Source organism: Ranitomeya imitator, chromosome 2, assembly GCF_032444005.1.
Source record: "Ranitomeya imitator isolate aRanImi1 chromosome 2, aRanImi1.pri, whole genome shotgun sequence".
NCBI lineage: Eukaryota > Metazoa > Chordata > Amphibia > Anura > Dendrobatidae > Ranitomeya > Ranitomeya imitator.
In genome coordinates, this window is record NC_091283.1 from 388,951,239 (window position 1) to 388,969,988 (window position 18,750).

Sequence of the window (18,750 nt, forward strand, 5' to 3'; positions counted from 1 at the left end):
CCTGGCGATTTTTTTCGGTTTTGCACTTTCATTTTTCCCTCCCCTTATTTTAAGAGCCATAGCATTTTTATTTTTTCATCGACATAGCTGTGTGAGGGCTTGTGTTTTTTGTGGGACAAGTTATACTTTTGAAAGACACTATCCATTATGTAATGTAATGAAAAGTGGGGAAAATGCCAAGTATGGCGAAATAGCAAAAAATGAGCAATTCCACAATTGTCTATTGGGTTTTTTATTTACAGCATTAATTTTAGGGGTAAAACAATTCCTGGCACTATGATTCTCCAGGTCAGTACAATTACAGAGATACCAAACATACAGTTTTTGTTTGATTTAATTGGTCAGAAAAAAAAAATTCTAAAATTTGTAAAAAAGAATGTTTGCTTGTGTCACCATTTTCCAAGAGGCGTAACATTTATTGATTAAATTAATTTATTTTATATTTTGATAGATCAGACTTATGCAAAACTCAGTGCTACTCAATGTGTTTGATTTAAATTTAATATTTTTAATATGGGAAAAGAGTCATTTAAATGTTTATATTATTTTTAACTTTTTTAATGTATCTGGTAGTCTTCTTAAGGGACTCGAACAAATGATGGTCTGATCGCTAGTGCTCTCGCTGTATATAGCAAATATTATGGTCATATATAAACACCAGCTATGGCTGCCTTTCACAGGAGTACCATCAGGACTGTCATGGGGGTTACCAGCAGACATAGTCATCATGGCAACTTATTGGAGCCCACCCAATGACATCATGGGAGCATCTGTCAGTGCAGTCAATGCCGCTGTAAAAGATTTTAAGTAGCATTTGACAGGTCAGCCTGCAGCTGTTAGAGGCAGATGATGGCTGTTGGGCCATTTTGTTTAAATGAAATATAAAGAAAAATCCATTGATTTTTCTCTAAATTATTTTCCTCAAATCAAAAGAATTCCACTATTGGTGACTGAGACCTGCTTGGTTTAATACTGGCTTGGGAGAAGTGTAGGCCGCTACTAGTGGGGGCTAGTGATGAGTGAATATACTCCTTACTCGAGATTTCTCGAGCACGCTCGGGTGTCCGAGTATTTTTTAGTGCTCGGAGATTTAGTTTTTCTTGCCGCAGCTGAATGATTTACATCTTTTAGCCAGCATAAGTACATGTGGGGGTTGCCTAGCGACCAGTATATTTGCTCATCACTAGTGGGGGCCCATCACTAGTTGACGATCTATAAAAGAGGGATTTTTGGTTCTTACCATAAAATCTTTTTCTTGGAGCCTTCATTGGGGGATACAGGTAACCATGGGTGTATGCTGTTGTCAATAGGAGGCTGACACTATGCAAATAAAGAAGAAGTAACTCCTCCCCGGCAGTATACACCCTCCGACAGGCACCAGGCAACTCAGTTGGTGCAAAAGCAGTAGTAGGAACGGGTAATATAAAACTCAACCTATGTTCCAACCCACAACAACAGCACGTTAGCCAACACGGTACAACTTCAAGGGAGGGTGCTGTGTCCCCCAATGAAGGCTCCAAGAAAGAGATTTTATGGTAAGAACCAAAAATCCCTCTTTCTTTCTCGCCTCATTGGGGGACACAGGTAACCATGGGACGTCCAAAAGCAGTCCCTAGGGTGGGATATTCTGCAGAAAAAGAGGAGTTAGGTCGGCCGGTCAGAAACCGCTGCCTGCAGTATCCTCCTACCCAGGCTCGCATCCGCATAAGCCTGAGTATGCACCTTGTAGAATTTGACAAAGGTGTGAATGGATGACCACGTTGCGGTCTTGCAAACCTGCGAGGCTGAAGCTTGGTGACGAACTGCCCAGGAAGCTCCCACAGCCCGGGTAGAGTGAGCCCTCACTCCTGACGGAGGCCGTTTGTCTTGAACACTGTATGCCTCCAGAACCGCCGAACGGATCCAACGAGCAATTGTGAACTTGGAGGCGGGGAGCCCCTTTCGCCACCCTTCCGAGACGATGAACAGAGAATCGGCCTGACGAAAAGAGGCAGTTCTAGCAAGATAAATTCGGATAGCCCTGACCACATCCAACTTGTGAAGAGATTTCTCCAAGGGATGAACCGGGGAAGGGCACAAGGAAGGGAGGACAATGTCCTCATTGATGTGAAAGGCCGAAACCACCTTTGGTAGAAAGGAAGGAACCGGACGAAGAACCACTTTGTCCTGATGCAGGACTAGAAAGGGAGAACGACAGGATAAGGCCGCCAGCTCCGACACTCTTCTAATGGAGGTGATGGCAACCAAAAAGGCCACCTTCCAGGATAGAAACGGGAAGGAAATGTCCTGAATCGGTTCAAAGGGTAAACGATGGAGGGCGTCCAAAACCAGGTTGAGGTCCCAAGGCTTGACAGGAGGACGATAAGGGGGAGCTATATGAGCGACCCCCTGGATGAAGGTCCGCACCTGAGGCAGGGAGGCCAGGTCTCTTTGAAAAAGAATGGACAGAGCAGAAATCTGACCCTTCAAGGTGCTAAGGGAAAGACCCGACTCTAGACCCGCTTGAAGGAAACTGAGAAGAGATGGAAGGGAAAAGGTCATAGGAAACAGATTGTTGTCCTGACACCACCGGAAAAAGGCCTTCCAACACCTGTGATAAATACGCGAGGAAGCTGGTTTTCTCGCCCTTATCATAGTCTGGATGACGCTATGAGAAAAACCCGCGTCCTTCAGGACCGCGGCCTCAACGGCCATACCGTTAAATTCAGAGACCGAGAATTCGGGTGGAAGAGGGACCCCTGCGAAAGAAGGTCCGGACGATCCGGAAGCCTCCACGGAACGTCCGATAGCATGTTCACCAGTTCTGCGTACCAGGCCCTGCGAGGCCAATCTGGAGCTACTAAGAGTGCGGGGACCCCTTCTGTCTTGATCTTTTTTACGACCATTGGGATCAAGGGGAGGGGTGGGAACAGATAGGGCATCTGGAACTGAGTCCACGGGATCACGAGTGCGTCGCATCCGACGTCGACGTCTGGGACGCCCCACCGCAGGCAAATTTGGCTGAAGATTGAGGGGAGAAGAGACCACTCGCCCGCCACGATGCCCTGGCGACTGAGAAAGTCGGCTTCCCAATTGTCCACCCCTGGGATGTGGACGGCTGACAGAGAGGGAACGTGATCCTCTGCCCAACGCAGAATTTTTGCCACTTCCGCCATGACTTGTGTGCTGCGAGTCCCTCCCTGATGGTTTATGAATGGAGGTGGATAGCGTCCACCAAGAGAGAGATTGTTTCACTCTGGGGGAGAGACAGAGAAAAAAATGGCGGGTGCGCCTGCAAGTCCCAGCGCCTGAAAATGCGACCCTCTCTCCTATCACAGGGGAAACCTGGTAAGCTATATGGAGATCACTGCCGGGCAGGGTGAGGGAAGGAAGGGGGGTGGGGGCGTGACAGGGGACAAGGTCCTGCCCAGCGGGTCCGAAAGGGTGTGATGTGGGTGATACCCCACTGCTCTCTCAGTCGCTCAAAGTGGGGAAAACAGGGTGAGAAAACTGCACCCTGTTACCCTGAAGGAAAAATCTTAAAAAGAAAGGGAAAAGGTTAATAAACAAAACAAATCCCTGTAAAAGAAATGTGGATCTGGTGTTAGATCCAGGTCCGCCTCCTACAGACACTAAGCAAAAACTGAGTTGCCTGGTGCCTGTCGGAGGGTGTATACTGCCGGGGAGGAGTTACTTCTTCTTTATTTGCATAGTGTCAGCCTCCTAGTCACAACAGCATACACCCATGAATACCTGTGTCCCCCAATGAGGCGAGAAAGAAAACATATCTACAGCAATACAAAAACAGATGTCGGCGCACTACACTATAACAAATAGTATACAAGGGGTGCGGAAAAAGTGGCAAACAACATGAGCCAAGGGAAAGAGAAAGAGCCACTCTACAAAAATCCGCACACCACAATCAGGTATAATAGTATAAAGGATAAACTTTTATTGATACATAATATTAAAAACATTTAAAAATATCCCCACAAAAAACTCAAATTCTGCCAAACATACATAATGCTAAACACTGTGAAATAACAGTTAATATAGCATACCTCCCAATAGCATGTAAATAATAATATGTCTTGCTGTGGTACCCAAATCGCTGCAATACAACAGAGATAATATACAAGTAATGGTAAACAACAGCCTATATATACAAGCCTGGTGACCTGCCCTCTCTTAATAAAAATGCTACCACCTGTATGCCAGTAATGAATGAACGAATCCGGTAACGTCTGATGTTAGTATAAGTACGTATCAAGTCCTGATAACCTAGAAGGGGTTAAATCACCTAATAATAGCGATTCCAGCCAAGATATAAACCCCTATGAGATCCAGATGGTAAACCAAAGGTTAAATAGTTAAATGGCCGCGGTACTAGCAGAGGTCCCAATGCAAAGATAATCAGTCCCTGGTGCCGATATGAGGTGCAGCACCTGGGTCAGACATGAGACCACAAAAGATGTCGGGCGGGTCACCTGAGAGGATGAAGCGGCAGAAATAAACGTGGGGAAGAACCCTACGCGTGTCGCCGTTACCAGAACTGATGAAGCCGTTCTGGTAACGGCGACACGCGTAGGGTTCTTCCCCACGTTTATTTCTGCCGCTTCATCCTCTCAGGTGACCCGCCCGACATCTTTTGTGGTCTCATGTCTGACCCAGGTGCTGCACCTCATATCGGCACCAGGGACTGATTATCTTTGCATTGGGACCTCTGCTAGTACCGCGGCCATTTAACTATTTAACCTTTGGTTTACCATCTGGATCTCATAGGGGTTTATATCTTGGCTGGAATCGCTATTATTAGGTGATTTAACCCCTTCTAGGTTATCAGGACTTGATACGTACTTATACTAACATCAGACGTTACCGGATTCGTTCATTCATTACTGGCATACAGGTGGTAGCATTTTTATTAAGAGAGGGCAGGTCACCAGGCTTGTATATATAGGCTGTTGTTTACCATTACTTGTATATTATCTCTGTTGTATTGCAGCGATTTGGGTACCACAGCAAGACATATTATTATTTACATGCTATTGGGAGGTATGCTATATTAACTGTTATTTCACAGTGTTTAGCATTATGTATGTTTGGCAGAATTTGAGTTTTTTGTGGGGATATTTTTAAATGTTTTTAATATTATGTATCAATAAAAGTTTATCCTTTATACTATTATACCTGATTGTGGTGTGAGAAAACATATCTACTCACCACCCGAATTCTTACAGTTAAAATCGTAAATAAAAAGAAATGAAGAAAATGCTTTTTCAGCATCGTTACATGGGTTATAGATCAAATTTTTGTGTCATGAAAATCCTTGTCAAAAACTCTGCTATATATCTTAAAATTTACAACACATAATTGTAGAAGTAGATGACTGAGTAGAACTGTGACTTCTCGGCATTTAGTGGTCACTACTTACCTGTGCTGTTATCTGTAGGAATCTCCTCTTTACACCACTCATCAGCCCTCACATATGTCTCTGTAGTAATAATATGGGGCAGATCTTCACCCTGAAAAAATATTGTATAAGTCACAGAGAGATGGAGAATTATTTTTAAGACCAGAAAATATCATTACTTAGCACAACGACCAAGGATGACATGACAGCAGTAGTTATCACATACCTGCATGTCTCCTGTATAAATCCAACCTGTTCTTTACTAATTCTAACAAGCATGAGACTGAAGAAGCAGGAGATCTGTGAGAAGATCCAGACAACATCTAATTTCTATGATCAGCTTTACCCTGTCATCTCCACTAAGTATAAAACATACACTAGAAGCTATCTTATTAGAGACACCTCTTTAGTAGAACGTTGCATCTCCACTGGTCTTCAGAACCTCTTCAGACGGAAAAGGGTCTGGGGCATAATAACTCCATTGAATTAATTTGCTGCAAATTGAAGTTACTGCACAAATACAATCAAAGTGTAAAAGTCAATTTCACCAGATCCAATACAGAGTGTTGGGGAGGATGTTGTGTGTTACGTAGAAGGGAAAGACTGGAGGAAGTTGGGCAGAGGAGCGAATGAGCAGCTCTTGGAGGCAGGTTAGGTAATCAATAATGTATGCATTATAGTTTTTTCTCCCACCCCTTTAATGGGCCGCTGCATAACAGCCTGCTGCCATTAACTCCAATAAAGCGAATAACAAAGAAATTCAGATTCAGGGGAACAAAATGATTTTTTGTAGAAGTTGAGATAAATACTGATGAATAAAAGAATACTGAACACAATAATTTCACAACCTTCTACATATCACAGGGGAGATTTCATGACACCTTCTCTCCATCTACCTGATTGTCCTGAGTAACATTGGGATCTTCTTGTTTCCAGTCCTGTTGAAGAAGAGGACGGGGACATCTCTCTGGTGTTGTCCTCTTACTGGATAGAACTGAAAGAAACACATACTGGAAATGAATTCATTCTTCATATATAGATAATTATAGGCCATGTATATTTAATCCTGTCTATTACCTGGTGATCTGAGGGGCTTTGGAACCTCCATCATGACGTCCTTGTACAGATGTTTGTGTCCTTCTAAATACTCCCACTCCTCCATGGAGAAATAGACAGTGACATCCTGACACCTTATAGGAACCTGAATCATACAATGATATTGTCATCCACTGATCCCTTCATAGCGTTATTGTATAATGTCCCAGCATTCCCAGCAGTGTCACCTCTCCAGTCAGCAGCTCAATCATCTTGTAGGTGAGTTCTAGGATCTTCCGGTCATTGATGTCCTCATGTATCAGGGGATGAGGTGGAGGCACCATGATTTCGCTCAGGGGTCTTCCCCATTCCTCAGAAACAGGGATCTCACAGTGCTCACTAGACGTCTTCTTCACTACTGTGTAATCCTGGTTATGGAGAGACATTAATAAATCTCACTACTGACATTTCCAGAGTCCTCACCTCTCCAGTTCTGTCCATCTGTTATTCCCATAGATAAGAATGATGTAATGTGGTGTCATCAGAATCTCTCACCTCTCCAGTAAGCCGGAAGAGGATCTCTAGGGTGAGGTGTAATATCCTTTCCGCCATCACTTCCCTGTCCCTATCCATCTTTGACCGGTCAATCAGAAAAATGATCTTATATAGAAGATCTCCACTGAGAAGATCCGATATTGTAGGAACCTGAACAGGGAGAAGATGACGATGTAACATCATGCATTCTAGGTAAAAATACAATTACTGGAGATATACTGAAAATGAGATGCGTGTCATAAAGATGGAGCTCAGCCTGAACACCATGTGTTCTATGACAGTCCTCAAGAATCTGCCGTCTAAGGGGATAGTGGTGGATATTATCACTACATCAGCCTCTCAGGTCACAGAAACTTCAGAACCACGGAAAAGAATGGCAGAAATTCAAAGGCCCTGATTCATCGTTGCTATTTCTCCATATTAGTGGAGGAATGTCCTCCCTTTTCAGAGGGTTGAGTATTTCTGCGTTATTCTTTAAAAGTCAGTTTTTAAGTTGTGTTTTCTAAGTCTTTTTTATATTTTGCTTCAACAACTTTGGTTGTCTACTTGTAATAGACAGACTAATAAACCGCAACTGTTACAAAATATTGCATTTTGTTTGCTGATCTCATTACAGTCGCCTCACCTGCAGTATAGTATCTAGTGAAGTTTTTAATTCATTGCATTTTTAGACAAATCTGTAACTTTATAAGGCCACATGAACATGTTGAGTATTGAGTGAATTTTTTTACCAAAACCAGGAGTGGGAAAAAAATGCAGAAGAGGTGACGTGTTTCTCTTGTATTATTCCTCTGCTTCAAAGTGTTCATGTGGCCTAAAGGTTTTGCACCTTTTGGTGCTAGAAAAGTAGTTAAAGGAAAACAATTTTTCATTTTACACAAAGTTCTTGAATCGCATGTGCCATTTTGAAGCATTTGGTGCAAATAAACATTAGAGAATACCACAAGACAATAACAAAGTGACTTTATGAATTCACAAATGATGAATCAGGGCCAAAGATGACACTGGGAGGGTCCCAGTGAGTGGCATAAGGAAGATTCACAGGATTCATTAATTACAGTCATGGCCAAATGTAGGCACCCTTGAAATTGTTCCAGAAAATTATTGCAATTATATGTTTTGTTACACTTATGTTTATTTCCTTTGCGTGTATTGGAACAACAGAAAAAAAACTGAGCAAAACAGGCAAATTGAACATAATTTAACACAAAACCACAAAAAATGTCAGGACAAAATCGTTGCCATTTTATCAAAATTGTAGGTAAACAACTTTGTTTCAAGTATGTGATGCTCGTTCAAACTCATCGACGGCAAGTAACAGGAGTGGGCAATATGAAAATCACATCTAAAACCAGTGTGCCACACTAAGCATGAAGAACAGAAATAAGAGAACAGAACTGTCTGAGCACTTGGGAACCTAAATTGTTGAAAAATATCAACAATCTCAAAGTTAAAAGTTAATCTGCAGAGATCTTTTTCCTTTGTCCACGGTGTGCAATATAATGAAAAAGTTTACAACCCATGGCATTGTAGCTAATCTCCCTGGATGAGGACAGCAGAGAAAAATTGATGAAAGGTTGCAACGGAGGATAGTCCGGATGGTGGATAAGCAGCCCCAACCAAGTTTCAAAGAAATTAAATCTGTCCTGCAGGCTCAGGGCGCATCAGTGTCTGTACAAACTATCCGTCGACATTTGAATGAAATGAAACGCTGTGTCTGGAGACCCAGGAAGACTACACTGCTGACACAGCGGCATAAAAAAGCTAGACTGCAAGTTGCCAAAATGTACGTGAGTAAGCCAAAATCCTTCTGGGATAGTGTCTTGTGCACAGATCACACCAAAATAAAGCTTGTTAGTAAAGCACATCATACTACTGTGTCCTACAAAGAAAAGAACACCGTACCTACAGTCAAATATGGTGGAGATTCAAAGACGTTTTGGGGCTATTTTGCCGCCTCTGGCACTATAGTGCACAGTGTCAGAAAGCTGGATTTGAATCCGTGGTCATGGCTTTTCCAACAGGACAATACATACTTCTAGAAGCATCAAGAAATGGATGGAAACAAAGTGCTGGAGAGTTCTGAAGTGGCCAGCAATGAGTCCAGATCTAAATTTCATTGAACACCTGTGGAGAGATCTTAAAATTGCTGTTTGGAGAAGATGCCCTTCAAATATAAGAGATCTAGAGCAGTTTAAAAAACAAGAGTGGACCAAAATTCCAGTTGAGAGGAGTAAGAAGCTTAATGATGGTTATAGGAAGAGACTGATTGCAGTTATTTATTTCAAAAGGTGTGCAACCAAATATTTAGTTGACGGTGCAAAAAATTTGTCTGGACCATTTTTGGGGTTTTGTGTGAAATGAGGTCAAATTTGCCTTTTTTTTCCTCAGTTTATTGTGTTGTTCGTATATACACAAAGGAGATAAACATGTGTATACTTCTTTTTCTGGACCAATTTCAAGTGTATCAATACTTATGGCCATGACTGTATAAGGCCTCTTTCACACTTCAGTGTCTCCGGTACGTGTAGTGACAGTTTTCTCACGTACCGGAGACACTGACACCCGTAGACCCATTCAAATGAATGGGTCTATGCACATGCCTGCGTGTTTTCACGGACCGTGTGTCCGTGTGCAAAACACGGAGACATGTCCGCTTTTCTCCGGCAGCACGGTCCGCAAAGCGTCCCGCACACGTGCACACGGAGAACAGTGTGCACTCTCCTCCGTGCGCACGGAACGCCCGAAGGAGAGACAGCGCTACAGTAAGCGCTGTCCCCCCTGCATGTGGTGCTGAAGGCGGCATTCATCTCTTCTCCCCGCAGGAGAGAAGAGATGAAAAATCAAGTTTTGTTTTTTTTGCTACAAATAAAGTTTGGGGGTCACCTCCCGCATCCCATCCCCCGTCCGCTTGCAGAGAAATGCTCACCCAGCTCCCGCGATATCTCCTCTCAGTGCCGGAGCTTGTCCTGTGTGAGCGTTCACGTGGTACCGCTCATTAAAGTGATGAATATATCATTTTTCATCTCTTCTCTCCTGCGGGGAGAAGAAATGAATGCCGCCTTCAGCACCACACGCAGGGGGACAGCGCTTACTGTAGTGCTGTCTCTCCTGCACGGTCAGTGTGGTCCTCGGGCGGCACACGGCTGCCGCATGTGTGCCACACTGATGTGCCACGTGAGCACACGGACACGGATAACTCCGGTACCATTTTCTTCGGTACCGGAATTATCTGGACGTGTGAAACCGGCCTAACAACCGCAACTATAAATGTCACCTGAAGAAACAGTGACAGAAACAGTCCGGCGTATAGAGCCGCAAAGATGTTTCCCCAGGAGATGTGTGTTCTTCTCTCTAGGGACACATCAGCACATTACTGTCCTTACCACTGTATGGGGCCCAGTGAGCAGAAGGAAAAAGGGGGGCCTGGAATCAGTCAAGGCCCCCTCGTGCTTCTATTCACCGAGCACGAAGGTATAATAAAGTATCATGCGCCAGTGCAGGGAGCTTTCTTGAAGCTCCACAGCCGTCAAAACTGAATGGCCGGCCAGCTACAAGGGAGTTCCTCCGCCTCTTCTGTGAGGCGCTGTTGACGGCGCATACGCGCCGGCATGTACGCATGCCACTCGCCGGCGTACCAGTCCAGAAGTGAAGCTGCAAGGGATCTTATGAGATGTACATACTGTATGAAAACTTTATTTTTTAATGAAATGTATTAAATGTGTGAATGTAAATGATGATGAATTGAGGGTGTCTGAAGGGGGACTGTGAGTGTTGATGTATTGAGGTGGGGTAACGCAAATAATAATGAATTGGGGTGGGGGACAACAAATGATGAATTGGGGGTGGGGTACAGCAAATGATGAATTGAAGGTGAGGGTGGGGAGAGCAAATGATGAGTTGAGGGGGTTAGGGAGAACAAATAATAATGAATTGAAAATGAGGGAAAATAGCAAATGATGAAATGAGGGTGGGATACAGTAAATGATAATGAATTGAGGAAGGGGGAGAGCAAATGATGAATTGAGGGTGAATACAGTAAATCATTATGAATTGAGGGGGAGAGCAAATGATGAATTGAGGATGGTTGACAACAAATGATGAATTGGGGGTGGGAGAGAGAGGATATAACATAATGAATTGGGGAGGAGGACTACATGTAAAGATAATGAATTGGAGGAGCGGGAGGTACAGAGTGGGGGGAGTTGAGGACGCAGAAGTGTGACTGGAATTGGGGGAAAGAGTACAGTTTTTAATTAATTTATATATGTATAGGGTGAGGAAAGTGGCTATTTTTAGTTAATGGGGGTACAGAGCTGGATTACAATTTATATTTGTAATGGTGGGTTGCATAATCATTAATTATATATTAATGTTGGGTGCAAATCTTTATTCAACTGCGTACTATAGAAGTTGGGGAATGTGCTCTAGATAACTGTGATATTTTATGTAGAGAAGAGTCCTGGCTGGAAGAAGTGATGGCGGTCTGCGCTGGATGAAGAAGAAAAGCGAAGATGAAGGTCTTCAACTATAGACTTCACCGGTGAGTTAAAGTGTTGCCCGTACAATTACACTATATACTATGTAGAGAACTCCTGTGCATAATGTTACTGGTGATCACTGTATTACATGTACACTTACACTATATACTATGTACAGAGCTCCTGCGTATAATGGCACTTATAGTAATATTAGTATTATGTGTTGTTTTTTTTACTAATGATCAGTATTGAAGTGTTTGGTTACTATGTTGTGGTAATATGTGGTCTGATCATAGCCTGGTTTTTATTCCTTCTATGTGGTATTATTCGGTCACTATGTGGTGTGTTATGTGATCTGGACATGATATGACATTATTTGTTCCTTGTATGTAGTATTATTCGGTCACTATGTGGTGGTAATATGTGGTCAGGTCATAATATGGTGGTTTTGTTCCTTGTATGTGGTATTATTCGGTCAGTATGTGGTGGTAATATGTGGTCTGTCCATGGTGTGATGGTATTTGTTCCTTGAATGTATTATTATTCAGTCACCATGTGGTAGTAATATTTGGTCTGGCCATGGTGTGGTGGTATTTGTCCCTTGTATGTGGTATTATTAGTCACTATGTGGAGCTAATATGGGGTTTAGTTATAGTGTGGTGGATTTGTTCTTTGTTTCTGGTATTATTCGATCACTATGTGGTGGTAATATGTGGTCTGGCCATGGTGTGACGGTATTTGTTCCTTGAATGTTGTATTATTCAGTCACTCTGTGGTTGTAATATGTGGACTGGTCATGGTGTGATGATATTTGTTCCTTGTATTATTATTATTATTTATTTATATAGCACCATTAATTCCATGGTGCTGTACATGAGAAAGGGTTACATACATGGTTATAGATATCGTTTACAGTTAACAGGTTTACAGTGACAGACTGGTACAGAGGGGAGAATACCCTGTCCTTGCGGACTTACATTCTATGGGATAGTGGGGAAGTGACAGAAGGTAGGGGTGAGCTGGCGGCGGCTCTGGTGGCGGTGAGGTGGCGGCTCTGGCGGCGGCTTGGTTATTGTAGGCTGTAGGCTTTCCTGAAGAGATGGGTTTTCAGGTTCCGTCTGAAGGATCCGAGGGTGGTGGATAATCGGACGTGTTGAGGCATGGAATTCCAGAGGATGGGGGATATTCGGGAGAAATCTTGGAGGCGGTTGTGTGAGGAACGAGTAATTGTGGAGGACAGTAGGAGGTCTTGGGAGGATCAAAGATTACGTGAGGGAAGATATTGGGAGATATAGTTTAGAGATATAGGGAGGGGACAGGTTGTGAATGGCTTTGTAGATCAGTGTTAGTAGTTTGAACTGGATTCATTGGGGAATTGGGAGCCAGTGGAGGGATTTGCAGAGGGGAGAAGCAGAGTAGTAGCGAGGAGAGAGGTGGACTAGCCAGGCAGAAGAGTTGAGGACAGACTGTAGTGTTGCAAGAGAGTTAGCTGGGAGGCCACAGAGGAGGGTGTTGCAGTAATCGAGGCGGGAGATGATGAGAGCATGCACAAGAGTTTTGGTAGATTGTGGGCTGAGGAATTCTCATCATGTGTTCTCATTACACAAGTATAAAACATATAATACTGGTGGATAAAACAAGACTGAGCACAAGACCTTCACCGGCATCTACACATCATAGGGGAGATCTCCTGACACCTTCTCTCCATCTACCTGATGATCCTGAGGAGCATTGAGATCTTCTTGTTTACAGTCCTGTGGAAGAACAGGACGGGGACATCCCTCTGGTGTTGTCATCTTACTGGACAGATATAGAGATGTGATGTAGTATTATTCGGTCACTATGTGGTGGTAATATGTGGTCTGGTCATGATGTGGCAGTATTTGTTCATTTTACGTGGCATTATTCGGTCATTAAGTGATGGTAATATGTAGTCCTGCCATGGTGTGACGTTATTTGCTCCTTATATGTGGTATTGTTCAGTCAGTATGTGGTGGTAATATGTGTTCCTGCCATGTGATGGCGTTAGTTCCTTGTATATGGTAATATTCGGTCATTATGTGGTGGTAATATGTGATCTGGTCATGATGTGGTGGTATTTGTTCCTTGTATGTGGTATTATTCGGTCACTATGTGGCCATGTGGTGGTAATATGGGATCTGGTCATGGTGTGGCGGTATTTGTTCCTTGTATATGGTATTATTCTGTCACTATGTTGGGGTAATATGTGGTCTTGCCAAGGTTTGATGGTATTTGTTGCTTGTATGTGGTATTATTCAGTTACCATGCATTGGCAATGTGTGGTTTAGTCATAGTGTGCTAGTATTTGCTCCTTGTACGTGATATTATTCAGTCACAATTTGGTGGTAATATGTGGTCTGACCCTGGTGTGACTGTATTTGTCTCTTATACATTATATGGCATTATTCGGTCACTATGAGATGCAATATGTGATCTGGTCATTGTGTGGTGGTATTTGTTCCTTGTATGTGATATTATTCGGTCACTCTATGGTGATAATATGCAGTCTGGTCATGGTGTTGCGTTATTTGTTTCTTGTATATGGTACTATTCCATCACTATGTGGTGGTAATATGTGATCTGGTCATGGTTTGGCAGTATTTGATCCTTGTATTTGGTATTATTTGGTAAATATTTGGTGGTAATATGGGTCCTGCCATTGTGTAACAGTATTTATTCCTTGTATGTGGTATTATTGGTCACTATGTGGTGGTAATATGTGGTGTGGTCATGGTGTGGCAGTATTTGTTCACTCTATGCGGTATTATTCACAGGGCTATGGAGTCGGAGCCAATTTTGGTGGAGTCGGAGTCCGTAAAAAATGTACCAATTCCAACTCCAAAAATGTATAATAAATTGGGTACAGTAGTTCAGTGCAGTTTGTGGGGAATATGTTTTTCGTAAGAATTTGGGAAAGTTATGAAATGTCGTATAAATGTCTGTCCTAATCCTGATCTAAGGTATAGACTTTTAGCTGAGATGAATTTGTGCTGCAGTTTATGTTCATGGTAAGTAGTGAAGCTCCTCCTCTACAGATAAGGGGAAGAAAATAACAAACACACATGGAAGGAATGCCTGCATTCATCTCAGAACTTCTGGAGTGAACAGGAAAGCAGGATTAAGGTAAGTACCGTATATACTCGAGTATAAGCCGACCGAGTATAAGCCGACCCCCCTAATTTTGCCACAAAAAACTGGGAAAACTTATTGACTCGAGTATAAGCCTAGGGTGGAAAATGCAGCAGCTACTGGTAAATTTCAAAAATAAAAATAGATGCTCCATACCGTTCATTATTGCCCCATAGATGCTCCATATACAACTGTGCTATATAGAATGCTCTATACCGTTCATTATGGCCCCATAGATGCTCCATAGAAAGCTGTGCCATATATATATTGCTCTGCACCGTTGATTATGGCCCCATAGATGCTGCTTATAAAGCTGTGCCCCATATACGGTATATTGCTCTGCACCATTGATTATGGCCCCATAGATGCTCCTTATAAAGCTGTGCCCCATATATATTGCTCTGCACCATTGATTATGGTCCCATAGATGCTCCTTATAAAGCTGTGCCCCATATACGGTATATTGCTCTGCACCATTGATTATGGCCCCATAGATGCTCCTTCTAAAGCTGTGCCATATATAATGTTCTGCACCGTTGATTATGGCCCCATAGATGCTCCATATATAAAGCTGTGCCATATAGAATGCTGCTGGTGCGGCAATAAAAAAAAAAAATCACATACTCACCTCTCTTGCTCAGGACGCCAGCGCTTTCAATATTTACCTGCTCCTCATGCGGCTCCGTCTCCAGCACTGACGCTCAGCAGAGGGCGCGCACTGACTACGTCACCGCGCCCTCTAACCTGAGCGTCACTGCTAGAGGACGCTGCAGACGGAGCCGCACCGGAGCGAGGAGCAGGTAAATATAGCGCAGCGCTGCGATTCCCGTATACTCACCTGCTGCGGCGCGGTCCCTGCAGTCCCTGCTTCCCCGGCGCTGCAGCTTCTTCCTGTATTGAGCGGTCACAGTTACCGATCATTTACAGCAATGAATATGCGGCTCCTCCCCTATGGGAGGTGGAGCCGCCTATTCATTTCTGTAATGAGCGGTGCCATGTGACCACTCAGTACAGGAAGAATCTGCAGCGCTGAGGAAGCCAGGGACTGCAGGGACCGCGCCAGGAGCAGGTAAGTATAACTACACAGCCCCCGATCCCCCTCCCCTGCCGACCTCCCGGTATATGACTCGAGTATAAGCCGAGAGGGGGACTTTCAGCCCAAAAATATGGGCTGAAAATTTCGGCTTATACTCGAGTATATACGGTACTTCTTAAAGCATATCTAAACTTTCAATGAACTGTGCAGAAATCAATAGTCCAGTATATGTTGTCTCTGTATGCTTGATGTTTATGTTTGTTTTTCCTCTTAGCTCATGTTTGGAGAAATTAGCTGCTCTGATGACTTATATACACTATACGTAGAATATAAGGGGAAAAACTTTTCTAACATCTCAAATTTGGAAATACAGCAACAGAATCGATGAGGACTAGTGATGAGCGAGTAGACTCGTTGCTCGGGTGGTCTCCGAGTATTTGTGACTGCTCGGAGATTTAGTTTTTGTTGCCTCAGCTGCATGATTTACAGCTGATAGACAGCTTGAATACATGTGGGGATTCTCTAGCAACCAGGCAACCCCCACATGTACTCAGGCTGGCTAGCAGCCATAAATCATGCAGCTGCGTCAACAAAAACTAAATCTCCGAACAGTTACAAATATTCGGAGACCACTCGAGTGTGCTCGGAAAAACCCGAGCAACGAGTATACTTGCTCATCACGAATGAGGACATATACATTGTTGTGTGTGTGTGTTCTGGAATATGATTCAACACAAACATTCTCCTTCCCTTCCTCTTCATAGTCTGTGAAGAAATATGATGTGAAGCCTTTAGTGAGCTCTACACTGAGACAAGCCTGACATTGAATGTTCTGAGTAAAGCTATCTAACAACATATTTTACAAACTTTATACTTATCATCTGTCCTATTGATTTATGCAAAGATTGTTTTATTTCCATCCTAAATTATAGAGTGCATGATTCCCTATTCTTGTAACAATTACAATATACTTAATTTTTTTTTACAGGACAAAATTATTTTGAGAGCGAATTTACATAATTACAAAATGTCTAAGAAGCTTCTTATGAAGTCAGTTGTATTTGAGTATTTCACAGTGACTCAAGATAATAAACATTTTGTGTGTCAGTGTATAAGTGACCCAGATGAAAACTAATGCTGTCATGTCAAAATCAGTGCATACTCAGGCAGTGATAAAAATGCTCCTTCAAGAGCTTCCAATCTAAAAAGACATTTACAACACTGCCACCCAGAAGTTTACAAAGCTGTGACTGAAAAAGATCACAGCAACACCAAGAAACCAGAGACCAGCACTTCCCGCCAGGCAAAGGAGGAGGAAAGAGCGTCTCAAACGTTAGTTACAAGATATGGCTTGATCCACAATTGCTCCTTTTCCAGCACGTCTCTTCAAGTTGGAATCAATTTTAGGGGTTCTGGCAGCATGTGGTATCTTTCGGTCACTATGTGGTGTAAATATGTGGTCTGTGTTGTGAATTCTTTTGTCAAGCTCCCTCCTGTGGTCATGAATGGTACTTCGGCTGGTTCTGTCCATGGGCTTCCTCTGGTGGTTGTGAGTGGGGCTGCGGCTTCTGAGGTTCCTTCCACAGGTGACGAGGTTAATTCGTTAGCTGGCTGCTCTATTTAACTCCACTTAGACCTTGCTCCATGCCACTTGTCAATGTTCCAGTATTGGTCTAGTTCACTCCTGGATCGTTCTTGTGACCTGTCTTCCCAACAGAAGCTAAGTTCCTGCTTGTTTTTCTCTGGTTTGCTATTTTTCTGTCCAGCTTGCTATTTAGATTGTTGTCTTGCTTGCTGGAAGCTCTGGGACGCAGAGGGAGCGCCTCCGCACCGTGAGTCGGTGCGGAGGGTCTTTTTGCGCCCTCTGCGTGGTCTTTTTGTAGTTTTTTGTGCTGACCACAAAGCTGCCTTTCCTATCCTCTGTCTGTTCAGTAAGTCGGGCCTCACTTTGCTAAATCTATTTAATCTCTGTGTTTGTAATTTTCATCTTTACTCACAGTCATTATGTGTGGGGGGCTGCCTGTTCCTTTGGGGAATTTCTCTCAGGCAAGGTAGGCTTTATTTTTCTATCTTTAGGGCTAGCTAGTTCCTTAGGCTGTGACGAGGTGCCAAGGGAGCGTCAGGAGCGCTCCACGGCTATTTCTAGTGTGTGTGATAGGATTAGGGATTGCGGTCAGCAGAGTTCCCACATCTCAGAGCTCGTCCTATATTATTAGTAACTATCAGGTCATTCCGTGTGCTCTTAACCTCCAGGTCCATTGTTGTCCTGACCACCAGGTCATAACAGTACAGGTGGCCCAAAGTACTAATGCATCTCAATAGAGGGATAAGAGAAGTTCTGAGACCATTTTCTTTTCTTTGCAGTGTGTTTTGTCTCTCTTTTCCCCTTTACCTCTGGGTGGTTCAGGATACAGGTGTAGATATGGACATTCAAGGTCTGTCCTCTTGTATGGATAATCTCACTGCAAGGGTACAAAACATTCAAGACTTTGTGGTTCAGAATCCAATGTTAGAGCCTAGGATTCCAATTCCTGATTTGTTTTTTGGGGATAGATCTAAGTTTCTGAATTTCAAAAATAATTGTAAATAGTTTCTTGCTTTGAAACCTCGCTCCTCAGGTGACCCTGTTCAACAAGTGAAAATCATTATTTCTTTGTTACGTGGCGACCCTCAAGACTGGGCATTTTCCCTTGCACCAGGAGATCCGGCATTGCGTGATGTTGATGCGTTTTTTCTGGCGCTCGGATTGCTTTATGATGAACCTAATTCAGTGGATCAGGCAGAGAAAATCTTGCTGGCTCTGTGTCAGGGTCAGGATGAGGTAGAGATATATTGTCAGAAGTTTAGGAAGTGGTCTGTACTCACTCAGTGGAATGAATGTGCCCTGACAGCAATTTTCAGAAAGGGTCTCTCTGAAGCCCTTAACCCTGCTGTTCTGTTGGTCAAAAATGACCGACTTTGAACTTCAATATTCTTTAAAATATTCAAGATGCGGCTCTGAAACCCGTGGCCGACCGACCCATCCTCATTTAAGTCAATCAACCACAAGTTTCAGAACCGCATCTTGAACACCCCAAAAAATACCAAAGTTCAAAATAGGT

At 43.2% G+C, this 18,750-nt stretch overlaps 1 protein-coding gene across 2 annotated transcripts in view; it reads right to left on the reverse strand.

Annotated features, from left to right (window-relative positions):
* The window catches only part of LOC138664135 (oocyte zinc finger protein XlCOF8.4-like), an 85,250-nt gene that overhangs the window by 58,093 nt on the left and 8,407 nt on the right, over positions 1 to 18,750 (reverse strand). Inside the window, exons 2-6 of one of the 2 annotated variants that reach the window (XM_069750576.1) lie at positions 6,983 to 7,132; positions 6,676 to 6,855; positions 6,470 to 6,593; positions 6,289 to 6,386; positions 5,414 to 5,504 (exon numbers count right to left, since the gene is read on the reverse strand). The exons of the other annotated variant lie outside the window; for it this stretch is intronic. Coding sequence (XP_069606677.1) covers positions 5,414 to 5,504; positions 6,289 to 6,386; positions 6,470 to 6,593; positions 6,676 to 6,855; positions 6,983 to 7,132 — 643 coding nt within the window. The remainder of the gene's footprint in view (positions 1 to 5,413; positions 5,505 to 6,288; positions 6,387 to 6,469; positions 6,594 to 6,675; positions 6,856 to 6,982; positions 7,133 to 18,750) is intronic. 2 annotated transcript variants of the gene reach the window in all.